The sequence below is a fragment of the Aspergillus pseudoviridinutans genome (genome assembly GCF_018340605.1).
Source record: "Aspergillus pseudoviridinutans IFM 55266 DNA, scaffold_1, whole genome shotgun sequence".
Taxonomy (NCBI): domain Eukaryota; kingdom Fungi; phylum Ascomycota; class Eurotiomycetes; order Eurotiales; family Aspergillaceae; genus Aspergillus; species Aspergillus pseudoviridinutans.
In genome coordinates, this window is record NW_025091281.1 from 1,306,036 (window position 1) to 1,320,292 (window position 14,257).

Sequence of the window (14,257 nt, forward strand, 5' to 3'; positions counted from 1 at the left end):
ACTTGTTCGAATACCAATGATATGATGGTCCACCATTTTATTTATATTGATCACTCGTCTATATACAGCCTTAAGAGTCTCTCAAATCTTGGTACGGAACTGCTTGAACGCATCAAAGACATTCATCCCCTGAGACACGGCCTCTTTGACCTTGTCATCCATGGCCACTAATTTCGGCATGAGTTCCAGCACCTGATCCAGGAGCTCGTGAGGAATAGCAACCACGCCTTCCAGAGGATCACAAAAAATTATATCGCCCTGCAAACAACGTCAGCATCACCGTCCACCCTCAGCTCCTCCCTACAGAAAATCATACCGGGGAGACAGTCACGCCGCCCACATCAACGGGCACATCCCTCGCCCCCGGCTTCGCCTCCGCACCCGACCCAACCGTCGACGTCCCCTTCGCCCAAACCTACATCAATCAGCCCCCGACCGCCCCCGATCCAGGATTGGGATTGGGAATCACAAACCGGCAGCTTGCACTCATTGATCTCTGCCAAATCCCGTACGCGCCCGTTCACCAGGACCCCGCGCACACCCAGAACCTTCATCCGCACGGCCATGATCCCGCCGAGGACGGCGCAGTGCTGGTCCGCTGGCTGCTCGAGCACGGCGATGGTGCCTGGCTTGGCGAAGTCGACCCAGTGCGTGCCTGACGGGAAGCCATGCAAGTCCTCGGGCTTCGCACTGGGTGGGATGCGGTCGCCCTTGGAGATGAACTTGAAGGTTGACGCTGGGGCGATGATTTTGGGTTGTGTTGCGTTGCGGTCTATGGAGGGGGAGAAGGGGGCTGGGTTGATTTGTTAGCGGGTTGGTTGGCTTTAAGAAGGGGAGATTGATGCTTCAGAGCGAGGTCTCCTTACTGAAGTCGGCCAGGTGCCCTGCTCGGGCGGCTGTTCCTTGCGGTAGTTTCTGTAGTTTGAGGAGAGCATCTGATACCTGGATTTTGATTTGGTTAGCGGAAGCTGTCTAGAGAATTAGAGGTGATGATCGCGGTTTGTAGCTCTTACATCGCATGCAGAGTATTTCTGCAATTCGGCTAGTTTCTGCTCGATCGAGCTGGACATGGTGCGTCTTGGATGGGAGGATGGGGCGGGAAATGGTTTGAAGATTAGTCCTGGTCGACAAGTAGGACGAGAAGGGAGAAGTTCAAAGATAGCACGGTTCCGCGACGCGAAGTTCATGGAAGTCGACCAGATAGGTTTTCTAAATTGTGGATGAGATCGTGCTGGGATGAAGATGGAGATCCGAGATTGGGGGCAGTGTAGATGCGACTGTCCGTTTGTCCGTTCCTCGAACCAGCAGTCTTCTTGCTGAGAACGTCTTTATTTCAGCTGCATTGGCTCATACAATACCTCTCTATGGCTCTCTGCGTCTGTCCTTCTAATCATCTGGAATAAAACTTCTGTGTAATGTGACTAGCAGAGACTAGGTAGTGACATCGACCATTCACGGTCAGATGTCTCCCATTCCTGCAACTGACAGCCGAGGATCTGATAAACCAGCAATATCATACTCTATTAAAGACGTATAGAAATCTGGATCCATTTTACCATCCAAGTCAACCTTAGGAGACATGCTTCCCATCCAAATATGGAGTACACTATCCATGCGGACCTGTCATCTTCATGACTATTCAATACCAATCTACATGGTCCGTCCTGATACATTCATGATTCTCATTCTGCCGCGGGGTTAAAACGCGGGGGAACCAGAACCATGGAGGCACCGTCATTGCGATTGCTCTACAGGCATCGAATTTTTGCTAAAAAAGATCAAAATAAATAGTTCTTGAATCATACTGACTCTACTTACTCCTTAATATGACACACTCATTCTCTTGTCCAGGAGATATCTTCTCCCGACCATCGTCGGCTCGCCTCTAATCGGCGACCCGAAGGGCGAATCTTGGCGGCTTCACGCGCCAAATCTGGGCCTGTTCATCTGACAAACTATCGCTTGGTAATCATAACTTAAGAATACGAGACTACCTTGGCTTTGAATATTTATGCAGATAACATAGCCTTTCTCTTCCTCATGGTCTCATAGATCATCGCACTCCATCATGACATCGCCACCGTCTACATATACTCCTGATCAGATAGAGGCCTATCTGCAGCGCATCGGGTACGCGGACTCCGCCAGTACATCTGGAATCACCAGGCAACAACATCTCCAGCAATGCATCGAGAAAGATCCGCTGGCCGCACTGACCGAGCTGCAGAGGCGGCATCTGGGCGCCATCCCATGGGGAAATTCCGGTCTGCATTACTCCCAGCTGCGCGCGATCTCCGTCCATCCAACGTGTGTGTTTGAAAAGTTGGTCACCCGCAAACTAGACGGGTACTGCATGGAGAACACCAACCTGCTTTATGTCGTCCTACGGTCACTGGGCTACCAGGTCTATCCCACAGGAGGCCGAGTTAGTCGCGCGGTAGCCACTGGGAACAATGCCGCGGCGGGATACATGTGGCTGTATGTAACTTGATCTTCTAAAATCTATAGAGTCGCATTCGCTGACGCCGGACGCAGTGGACACATGGTTCTCATCGTGACCATTGATGGCCAGAAGTACATGGTAAGGTGTCTCCTGCTGAGAATCTCATCGCGGGCAGCTACTAACTGGGCTCGCAAAAGGTCGACGTTGGGTTCGGCAGCAATGGCCCTACCAGTCCGCTGCCACTGAAGGAAAACGAGGTTGCAGTCTGTATTGCACCCGGTGAGATGCGCCTGATCAAGGACAGCATCCCCGACTTCGTCGACAAGAGCCAGAAGCTCTGGATCTACCAGGTCAGGCATGACCCGGAAAGCGAATGGATCCCGTCGTACTCCTTTTCGGAAGTTGAATTCCTGGCAGAGGACTTTGCAGTGATGAACTTCGCGACAAGCCAGAAGCCGGACAGCTGGTTTACCCAGGCGTTTGTCTGTACCAAGGTTATTCTGAGCGAGGGTGGACTCGAACCCCGAGGCTTATATGTGATGTCAGGAAAAGAAGTCAAGAAAAGGCTGGGTAAGGAGACACAAGTTGTGGCCACACTGGCAAACGAAGATGATCGGAGACAAGCGCTGGCGAAGTATTTCGATATGCACTTCCAGGATTATGAAGTTGAAGGAATACAGGGCTTGAGCTCGCAGATCAAATAGAATTCTTTTGACAATTGAAAACTAGCTTTGCAGCGTTTCACTTGCCCGGTGATATTGTACAAACAACGTTGCTCTAGGACCGTAGCGTGGATATTGATTTAGGAAATGCAAGCGAACACAAGCTAAAACAAATGGTGTAAAGACATGAAGCGGAGACACGTTGCCGTGACCTAGAAAATCCGTTTCTCAAGCTGTAGAGAGGTGAGCAATGCGCCTTACCGGGATAAACGAAATGAGCCGACGATATGACATACCTTCCACGGGTTGCTGACATCGAATCCCTTTGGCGCTACGGCATTGCCTGACTGGCCTCGTAAAGTTCCTGTGATTCTCAAGTCTCTCTCCATCACTATGGCAGATATATATCGTCAGTTTCCGGGACGTCGGCTGGGTAAACAAGGAGATAAATTGCAAGTATTGTAAGCGGTAGGTCACGTACTTTGCTAGATGGATATTAGCCAACTTGCTCACTCGGTCGCAAGCCACAGGCGAAGAAGCACTTACTCTGTCCCACAGATCCTTGTTCCACCGCGCCTTTTTCCCTTCGTTTCCAAAGTACTTAGCAGCTGTGAGACCGGCCCCGGTCACGCCGAACATCTGTCACTATCCATCAGTAATTCGTGCTGGCCTGCTCGGGGGTTGCGGATACACACAGCGACGATGATCCCATAGGGGATAAGGGCTTCGAAAGGGACACCCATTTTGTGAAATACAAATCCTCAATTCGTTGCAAGATCAGAAAAGGCCCCAGAGAGATTGAGCCAGGTGTCAACGGACCGCTTCAATTGCGTAAAAAGCAGACCAGAATGATTCCCAGCGCCGTTTCTTGTGCCCGCTGGATCCCGCAACGTCGAGGTCTGAATGACTTCCTAAAGCGGTTTAGCCCAACCGGGGTCAATGTGGATGAGTCAGCAACTCCGTGAACCTCACTGCAAGAGAAGGGGCGTGAAGCGGCGGCAGATGGCTTTGGAAGCTGAATAACTCCACAAACGGCGTTTCCGCTGCGAATCTACGCGTTGGTTATTGCTCTACTCTCGCATATCTACTAGCGCCTCTGATATCACGTCTCTAGTTCCTTCATTACACGCGTTGTTTGCTTGTTGTCTTGGCCGCCTCCTTCCAGCGCCTCCAACTTGGCACCCTCCGCGCTTGTCTTGCTGGCGCATCCGTCTCTGACGCTTGATTACGACGTATGCTACGACTTGACCGATTGGCACGTTGAATTGTTGGAATACTGCCTTCAAATCAGCTCGTCGTTTTGTCCCCCATGTCCCGTTCATGCGCGGCCAGATGATTGTGCGCCCTAGCGGGAAGCTTCTATAACCTCAACTTCTCATTCAAACATCGCGAAACCTTGGTAGATCCGTGAAACACAATCGCTCAAACTGGCGACTACGGCGACCTACACCATGCCGGCGACCGTGCTGCCGGCCATCGACGATCCAGAGACTAGATCGCCAGCAGATATGGTGGACAGTGATCAGGACGCAGAAGGGGAAGAGGAGACCGACCTCTATGAGATGGACCAGCAGCTACAAAATGCAGTCCATCAGGCATACTCTGGGGAGACCGCCGAGGTGGATCAGGATGCCGATTACGATGAAGACGAAGATGCAGAGGGGGAGCCTGATACGGAGCTAAATATCAACGGGGATAATGATGATGCAGAACCGGTTGGTGCCGTCAAGATGCCTGACGCAGCTGGCTCTCTTGACAACGATGATGCTGCTTCTGCGGCTGCCGATGCAGAAGATGATCCGGCATTTGAGAATCCAAGTGACAGCGATGCACCCGCTGCCTCGTCAAGCAGTTCAGAATCGGAGGCCGATGAGGACTGGGAGGCAGAGAGTAATAGCCGGGAGGATGCGGAGGTGGATACCACTGTTCGCGGCAATTGCATGTGAGTTCATTATTCTTCCCATGTCCACTCTCTTGTGATCTGGTCTGATGCTGAGACGGGAAATGCAGCTTTTGCGGTCAAGACGAGGATAATGATCCCAGCGAGGAGTTCGAAGAGTATTTAACCTGCACCGTCTGTGGTGACCATTGTACGTTGCACCTTTTCGAGCCAACCTTGAAGAATTGTCGCTGATATAACTCTCTACAGCTCATCGACAATGTGCGCGCGAACAGAATGCACTCGATGAGACAGAAGGTATGTTCAAAGCGATTCATCTTCTCTACCTGGTTTCGTCGCGCCTTGCCTTGGGACTGACATTGTACAGACGCTGGTCCATGGAGATGCCCTACTTGCGTTCGGGAGAAATTGCAGCCTAGTACTGAGCAGAATGGTACAACCCTGCGACAACCTCGTCAAAAGAAGATGCGCAGAGAACTCTTACCGGCACACACTGGAGAGAAAGATTCTGGGTTTCATTCAATTTTCAGCACCGTGGACGTCAGCGATGAGCTCTTAACCAGCTCCAGATCATTGCGGAAAAGGAAAGCCTCGTCGACCGACGTGGGAGAACCCACATCTGGACTTCGAAAATTGCGACGGCAATCATCAATGCGATCCGCTCGGGCTGAGTCCCGAGACCAGGGTTTTGGAAATACAGACGGTCAGTCCCCGGTGCGTACCCGTTCTCGGCGAACGCGCGGCGAGGAAAAGGATACCTGCCGCGTGGTTTTGAGGCAATTTGGAAGACTGGTCCTCGCTTTTCGTCTCAATGAAAACAAAGTGTCCAAAATTCTCAACTCTCGGAGCCGGTCACAACTCAGAGGCAGAAGAACGCCCAAGCCGCCACCAGCGGTACAAGAACCTCTATCCCATTTTGCTCCCATTACACCTGCACCCTACATTTCCCCCTTCTACTCATTCAACGACCGCGAAACGGACGAATCAAAGTCAAAGCCGTACGGCGGTATACTGTCGGAAGCGGATGCGGACACCTCAAGGACCCTGCCGACACACGCAGATCGTGAAAAGTTCGAGATCGCGCGACAAAAGGCCGAAGAGGAATGGCAAAGGAAGCTCTTGGAAGCTGAAAACAGCGGAGAAGCCGTCCCGCACGCTTCCCAGAAGCTTTCGGGTCCTCCGTCCAGGATTAAATACATTAACTTTGGAGGATACGAGATTGAGACCTGGTATGCAGCTCCTTACCCTGAAGAATATAGTCGCAACCGGGTGCTCTACATCTGCGAATTTTGCTTGAAATATATGAATTCAGACTATGTGGCCTGGCGGCACAAGCTGAAATGCCCGGCAAAACATCCCCCAGGGGATGAAATTTACCGAGATGGTTCCATCTCAATATTCGAGGTCGACGGGCGAAAGAACCCGGTCTACTGCCAGAATCTTTGCTTGCTCGCCAAATTGTTCTTGGGATCCAAAACGCTCTACTACGACGTGGAGCCGTTCCTGTTTTATGTCATGACTGAATTCGACGATCTGGGCTGCCACTTTGTCGGCTATTTCAGCAAGGAAAAACGGCCCAGTTCGGCAAACAATGTTTCGTGCATTCTCACACTGCCCATCCATCAAAGAAAAGGCTACGGGAATTTGCTTATCGACTTCTCATACCTGCTCACTCGCATTGAAGGTAAGACCGGCTCACCAGAGAAACCTCTTTCCGACATGGGCCTGGTGTCCTATCGCAACTACTGGCGATTGATACTGTCGTATCAATTACGAAACCAAAAAACTCCTATCAGCATCGCGGAGCTTTCAGAGCGAACAGGCATGACGGCCGATGATGTGGTCTCTGGTTTGGAAGGCTTACGCGCCCTTGTCAGGGATCCAATTACCAAAACCTATGCATTGCGACTCGACTGCAAATATTTTGAAGATTGTATCCGGAACTGGGAGGAGAAAGGCTACGTCCAGCTGAACCCAGATGCTTTGGTCTGGACACCATACATTATGGGTCGTAGCAATCAGTCACAATTTGACCGGGCTCCATTGCACACCGTTGCACAGAGGGAAGACCCGGAAGAGGAGGAAGGCGAAGAAGTCAAGAAGACCGATAGTGCGGTCGTTCCAACGGCCAGCTGGACGGGACACGCCGACTCTGGGGGTCGTTCTACTGTGGCCGCTGGGCCCCCGTCAACCCAAGCGCTCTCTAACACCAGCGGTTTCCATCACCAAGCGACTGCTACAGCGAGTTCGAGTACCTCTGCTCCCTCCAACCCCGCCGCGGGCATTCCTCCTTCTAGATTCGAAATTTATCCTCCTGTTCAAGCTCCTGTATTCAAACGAAAGCCGGGACGACCGTTTGGCAGTAAGAGCGTGTTTAAGGGGGGCGCGACCCCCACAAGTGCCCGGACGAGTGGTCGCGGTACTCCCCGCAGAACCTCAATGTTGGCCTCGGCGACGCCAACTTCGAATTCAGGTAGTGTTCGGCGGGGTCGGAGCGCCAAGCTGATGGACTCCCCTGCTCCAGAGCCGTCCAGCGCGAAGATCAATGGGCTTGTAAATGGCGAGCATCATTTGCAAGATGGGTCCGAAGAAGCACAAGATACAGAGCCCCAGGATGCCGCACCGTCCGAGCCGGAAGCAGGCACCCCAAATCACACTATCAATGGGACTCGTAGTTCGGGCGCCGTTGTAGCCAAGTCAAATGCCGATGTCTCTCTTTCCGACGGCCCGATTACACCCAAGGGAAGGGGAGCCGAGAACAGAGGGAAGCTATCGCGGTCAGCGAGCCGAAAATCGGTCGTGGAGATCATCCCAGATGATGACGCGCCTCAGGAAAACAACATTGCCGCTACGGACGCCGATGGCGACGCAGTCATGCAAACATGACGCGCTTGAAAAGCAGATAGTAAAGGGGAAGACAAAACACAAGCGGTAAGACCATTCGGTCTCTGAAGGCGCTTGACGACGCATTTGCATGGGGCGTTATTCGAGTTCATGCAGGAGGGTTCCTCACTTCAATTCCTGGCTTTTTACTTCTTATTCTTTTCATGTATCCTTCTCATCAAGCAAGGAGTAGGCTGAGCATTTGGCGTTTCGGTCATGGCTTCAATCGATTCATTTCGCAGCGCTGTTTTGGCGCGTCGTGCGCTGGTTTCTTGCCCTACCTAATTCCGTCCTCGCGGTCTTTTTTCATTGCTGCACGGCTGCCTCTCTTCTGGCTTCCGCATGTCATGATCCGAGGAGCTTCTGTTCTAGAGGTCGCGTTCATAAGTTCGTTTTCTACGATGGCAGCTTTGGGTTTCTCTGCTCCCATCTGCATTTGTGTAGCATATACCAACGAAGCCAATTTTACATTGTGCTGTTTGAGTTTCGATCGCATACGGTCATAGTAACCAAGCAGATTGTCCACAGGGTGCGTTTAAGTAAGGTGCTCATATCTTAGAGATCCTGGTCCTAAAGATTATTAATACGTCGCTTCGTCATTTATATTCAACTACTTATTACCCGAGCGACCTAGAAGTGAGCGTGGATGCCCTAAGATCAAGGCAGTGGCTCTCACAGTGCGACATTGGGCACTATGAAAGACTCTTGTACAGCAGTAAGGAAGGTATTGATGCATTAAATCTATCTGCTCATTCAATGGAATAGACTCGAGGAATGACTGTCGGTACTTTTTTCGCAAGTTTGGATGTGTTGAGCCATACAGAGACGAAGAGTGACGGCCGAACCAGGCTTAAGCATTGTGGACAACTCCGTCTTGGTTTAGCTGCAGATCAAGGGCCCCATGCGGAGTGGTAATACGGATACCGTTGTGCAAGAACCAGGAAATAAGTGTGATTTTGACTTTTCTTTTGATCGTCGTGCATGATGGAGATGACTGCAGCGTAGCTGATTGAGTAGGATACTAAGGTAGGTAGGTAGGCTAGTGGTGCGCAGTACTTCAAGACTATGCAGGAGCCAGGAAGGCAACTCCAGGAGCTTAGAGTCTTAGCTGGGGCGCCATGAATCACTGGCATGGGCAGTGCTACATATAGATACACCTATCAAGTCCGCAGGTAATAAAAGGTACTGTTGAGTGCTATTTAACGACCACACCGTTCCTAAACTGTAGCTATCTGCGACAGGTCTAAGTGTCCCTTGCCTATGGAGCAAGGAATTTGATGGTTAGCATGCTCTGTTGTCGGTTGCCTGTTCCGAGTCTCGATTGTCAAAGAATTGAGAGTTCACAAGACTCATGATCGGTCTTTGACCCATCCGTTGATTTGTACGATCAGTCATAATGACCTCTTTCTTTTCCGCTGTGAGTCTGTGGGGAAAAGTCTGTGAGTACTTCCGGCTTTGGAGGGCTTTGGACCTGTTCATCGTCTTTTTGATATTCTCCTGCTTCCCTTTGTTCAGGAAGTCCTTTACAGAGTATCTTTAAACAAATGTATAGCTGGGTAATTTGACCCTGCAGATCATTTCTTGCTGATACAGGCAGAACAGGCTGGTAATTGTGAATTATCCTCCGTGGATACTTGGTGGATTCTATGGAAAAAGCGCCAAGTTAGGTGCGAATGCAATACTTACCTGGTAAAACCAGACCTCCAACGACTGCTATCTAGACCATGAATCTGATTCTGTTGAAGACATGGAGCTAGCATGGTTAGTCCAGGGGACAAGTATAAACGGAGATCCAGTGGAATAGGGGGTAGACAATTCGAGTGTGTGTGCCATTGTGCTAGACCAGCTGGAGTGACAGTTCATCCTGCAGCTTTTGATCCCCACTTCAATATGTAGTAGGACAAAAGTAGAAGCCAGCATAATTAAAAGGCTAAAAATCGTTCGCCGCTTGATTTGAGTCCAGAGTGTGCTTATTTTCTTTTCTGTTCTTTTCTTTTTTCCCCCCTTCTTTTCCCGCCGTCTCTCTTCTCCCCTATTGTCTCGATCTCGACTTGTTCAGATGTGACAGCGTAGGAAGAAAAGTTCTGAAACTTCGTTGCGTTCTCCTATCCACGGTGCAGATCGCAAAGCCTTGGCCGGAGCTGTTTTCCAAACAGAAAAGGCAGAAAATATTGACATCTCGCGCGCCATGGATCAACAATCAACAATGATGGCTGTGCTCGTATGCAGCATGTTACGCCATTGCAACGTGGCTCGCGCGGGTACGGTAGGATTTTGACCAACTGCGAACACAACAATAACTGGCGTCCAGAAAGTTGTTTCCAGGAATCACTCAACTGCAATATGGATATTGGTCAGTGCTTGATAACCTTGTGTCTTTAACTTAATTATACCGCAGCGTCCCGTCGTCCCGACCCTCGAGGGTCACTGTCACACCCAGCCCAGAATGTCAGTGGATGGATCATCTGTTCTTCCTGGACTCGTTGTATTGATTGTCATGATTGCTTTGTACCATTTCCCGGAATTGAATCATCGTTCAGCGGCTTGATATTATTGAATATTCAACCCTCCGTCGGATTCTCATTCGTCACGGCGTTTTTACATATGCAGGCATTGGCGCCATGCCACCCTTGCGTGTTTGTCGCCAATAGCGTCGTCCTCACTTGCGCTCAGATTGGACTAATACTGCTATGCCCGCATCGTCACGTCAACGTTGGGTTTCATGGATTTACACAAAGTGGCACATCGATTCCATCGTCGTCAACCCGCGCCGGAATTTGCTGCTAATGAAGGGACCAAACTGTTGATGAGCCAGCGCAGTGAGGCCAAGATTTCGCGAGCAGCTATTGTGGATTTCCTGCTATTCTAAGTACTTTTGCAGGTGACAGCAGCTGAGTGCAGCTGCAGCAATTCGTATTTGTCCGGGACATTGGCGCGTCGACTTTGTGAGAGGTAAATGGTGAAGGTCAAGCGACTAAAGAAGGCCCCGTTCGCTGTATGGCAAAGAGAAAGGTGTAATACTCAGCCGCACTACCGATATTGGGACTCTTCAGACGCAGCGTGCATGAAGGACCTATACCCTTGGGGTGGGGAAGGCCAGCGTAGCTCAGCACTTTTTCAGTAAGGTCAGCATCTCGGCTGCAGAAAATCTATCTCACACATTGACCACATACTACTGCACTCGGGTGGTTCGTCGATCAAGAGATCTGTCGATTTGCATCATATTGACTTGTTGACCCCTTGGCCTCGTCAATTTAGCTGCATGCACTAGGAGGTGAACTATGCTCTCAGCACTGTGATTTGCGTGCAGCCATCGCATCCTGCATGTCTAGAGAAGCCAATGTGATACATCCACCGAGCTAGATCCCTAGGACCCAGGCTAAGGTCATGCGAGTTTTGGCCATTTGCGACCTGACCCTCATTGCACAAAGCGCGCCGTGAGAAAAAGGCACCCCGCTCCCACTTTCTACTCCAGATCTCTGGTGGAACAATTCACTCCCTCTATATGACCAGAAGTCTTGTTGGCCGATATCCGATTAACCCCTTATCCCCCACGCAAGGACTCCCTTGCATGAAGACTGTTTCCCTGACGCAGCCGAACCGGTGTTTTGTCTAGACTGACGGTGATCGAGCTGAGAACAGTGGAACTCATTAGGGTGAAAGGAAGAAGGCTTGACTTGGTTCAGCCGTAAGCGAAGAGAAAAGTGGTTCGGCATCTCGTGGCCTGGCTGGAGCGCATTTCGAGGGACAGGAGAGAATCCTCCGACAATCACCTGGCGCTGACGGACAAGAGACTCGCGACACAGAAGGATATCTTAATTCCATTGAGCGACCAGGAGAAGCAAGGTCATTGTTTATTTGTTGATGAACAACTCTCTCAGTATCGGACGGGATTTTCAACGGTTATCGAGTGGGCCTTGGTGCCCTGGGTTTCTCGTTACTGGAAGTGAGCTCCTTCCCTTGGATCCTAGCTCAATTGGAACACGGAACCCATTGGATCGACATCAGGGGAACAAGAGGATTTAAGGTATGTTCTGTTCCCTTGGTTCTTCTCTTATGACTATGAGCGCATTGTTGATTGATTCAGAGAGTACGTTGAAGGAAACAACCTAGACGGAGCCAGGGGGAATCGAAGAGGGAAAAGGAGACTAACGGATCTACGAAGGCGATTATTTACCCCAACTGCCGGTCAAGAGTCTAAGAGACGATCAAACTTTCGGGTGGAACGAATAAGCGATGGGAATTGTGCGACCAGACTCAGACTGGAATGCTTAGGCGCGCGCACMGGCAGCAACGCTCCCACGCTCTGCGGCTCTGGCGTCTGCAAGGGAGCCGGGAGACCCTGCGCGGCGTCTAGATAGTGAGGAAAACGGGTCTGATCGCTTGCATAATCGGCTCTATCTCCGCGCAAACCGTTGCGCCTGTGGGTTGGGGCTTTGTTCGGGGAAGCCAGTGATGGTTTGCCGCAAACGCGGTGGATTTCATGCTTAGCTCGATCAACTGCCCCAATCGATCCGGCCTAGACGAGGGTAAAGTTTGAGGCTTGCGCAGGTGCTCCGAACTGAATCTCAGATCCTGGTTGCACTCCCTCCTCTGTTCTTTCGTTTCATTCGAGCATTCAATCCTCCTACCCCTCGAGGCGTGCCAATGTGCGCATCATCTTCAGACGTTCTACGGTTCCTGTCGGATGATCAAGACTGATACACGCCTTAGCCCGTTTTCTCAACCGTGGTCGAGTGTCGACCCGACTGGTAACGATTCTCCCTCAACTTCAAGAACGACTGGACTGCCGGCCGAAAAAGTGACGGGCGTTGGCCTACTGTCCTGGTACTACTCCACCGGAACACATTATCATTATCTGGTTCAGCTGGGTATCTCAAAGCTCGAGTAAAATTCTCCTCTTTTTTTTCGCCTTCTTCGCTTGGATTTCTGTGTGTCAAGAGACCCTCAGACCTGTGGGAGGCGACTTTTGACCCATTGTTCAGCTGTGTTCTTTCAACACTGGGCTGAAGCGGTCTTCTGATCCCGCCCGAACCACACCCAATAACCTTCTTGCTTTATCCTTTGACCATCCAAATTTTTTCCACCCTACTCTATATCGTCATATTATTCGAGCATTTCGACGATCAAGAAGAAGGGAAGATAAACAAGAAGAGGGACAGAAAGAGCGTTCGCGCTCCCATATCGCAAGCATCGAACATATACGGTCGGCAACGGTTGTCTCGAATCTTCGTCTTTTCGCTTTTTCTTCGCTCGTTTTCCATCATCTTTCGTATCCCTGGACATCTACATCGTCGTCACGAGAGCGAAAACAGACAAGAGAATATTCATTTTTGAACTGCTACCTTACAACATTTTTCTTATAATTTTTTTCCTTTTTCCTTTTTTTTGCTGGACTGTGCAAATCCGTCAGTTCTTTCCTCGAGGCCCAGGTTAAGGTTTGTCTGGAACCGTGCTCGGCTGGCTCTTGCCGCTTGCATTCTGACGACACCATCCATCCTCTCTCAGTCTACATTCGAACTGTTCCTTGGGTCCCTGCGGCGCCGTTTTCGTAAACCGCCTTTTTCCATCACACCCAAGGCAAGGAAGAGGGAAAAAAAAAAAAAAATTAAGACCAAAAAATCAAGTTAAAAAAATAAAAAAAAGAAAGAAAAAAAGGAAAAAGAGGCAAGCGACGGAATTGACCCATCACACTACCACTTGCCAGCTTACGCACAACACCACCTACCTCACCCGCACGACCTAAGGTACCTACTGTAAGGTAGCTGCCCTGCTCAGCTTCTCAAGGCTCAAAGCGGTTCCGGACTTAGAGCTGCTGGTATTGAAATTCCCACAGCTCGTCTCGTCTCCACCCATGGTACTTGGACCTTGGACCAGTTCCATTTCTCTAACTACTACTTAGAATCATCAATCAATCATACTCTGTCGTGTCCGTCTTTAACCAACGACAATTCCTCCGCCTCTCTTCCCCTCTTCTCTGGACCTGTCCCTTCACCCCACTGGGTACTACTACTACTAGGGATCGTCCTTTTTTATTCTACCTGCCTTAGTGCTCCGTCGAACCACAAGTGTCCGCTGCAAGGTTCCAGAGAGAGCCGAAATCTCCAGCCTATTATCTCATTTTTCCCTTGGTATTGTAAAACCACATATTCTTGCGTTGTGCATTTATCCGTCTTTGCTCGAATTTGGTGAACCCTGTACGATACGTACGTGGTTCGTTGCGCGCTCTTCTGACGGACAACCGATCCTCTGGCTCTACTCTACTTGGTACTTGTGTGACAAGACCTTCGCCTTGATGAGTGCGTCGACGTTCTCAGACGCCTCTCTTTCCCGCGAATCCCAGAGGTTTGTCCGACCTTCCTTCGCACC

At 50.5% G+C, this 14,257-nt stretch overlaps 3 protein-coding genes across 3 annotated transcripts; 2 read left to right on the plus strand and 1 right to left on the minus strand.

The window, feature by feature from the left end:
• Positions 1-81: 81 nt before the first annotated feature.
• Positions 82-1,070, minus strand: Asppvi_000468 (RraA family protein; the record flags this gene model as incomplete). The annotated part of the gene is made up of 5 exons (XM_043296777.1): positions 82-258; positions 317-415; positions 474-793; positions 867-942; positions 1,014-1,070. 5 exons carry the CDS (start codon positions 1,068-1,070, stop codon positions 82-84), a joined length of 729 nt encoding a protein of 242 aa, XP_043152712.1.
• Positions 1,071-2,068: 998 nt separating this feature from the next.
• On the plus strand, positions 2,069-3,147 carry Asppvi_000469 (arylamine N-acetyltransferase family protein; the record flags this gene model as incomplete). The annotated part of the gene is made up of 3 exons (XM_043296778.1): positions 2,069-2,478; positions 2,536-2,581; positions 2,641-3,147. 3 exons carry the CDS (start codon positions 2,069-2,071, stop codon positions 3,145-3,147), a joined length of 963 nt encoding a protein of 320 aa, XP_043152713.1.
• A 1,409-nt stretch (positions 3,148-4,556) lies between these two features.
• Asppvi_000470 (putative histone acetyltransferase) lies at positions 4,557-7,891 on the plus strand (the record flags this gene model as incomplete). The annotated part of the gene is made up of 4 exons (XM_043296779.1): positions 4,557-5,047; positions 5,116-5,195; positions 5,255-5,302; positions 5,373-7,891. The coding sequence occupies 4 exons, from the start codon at positions 4,557-4,559 to the stop codon at positions 7,889-7,891; spliced, it is 3,138 nt and encodes a 1,045-aa protein (XP_043152714.1).
• Positions 7,892-14,257: the final 6,366 nt, after the last annotated feature.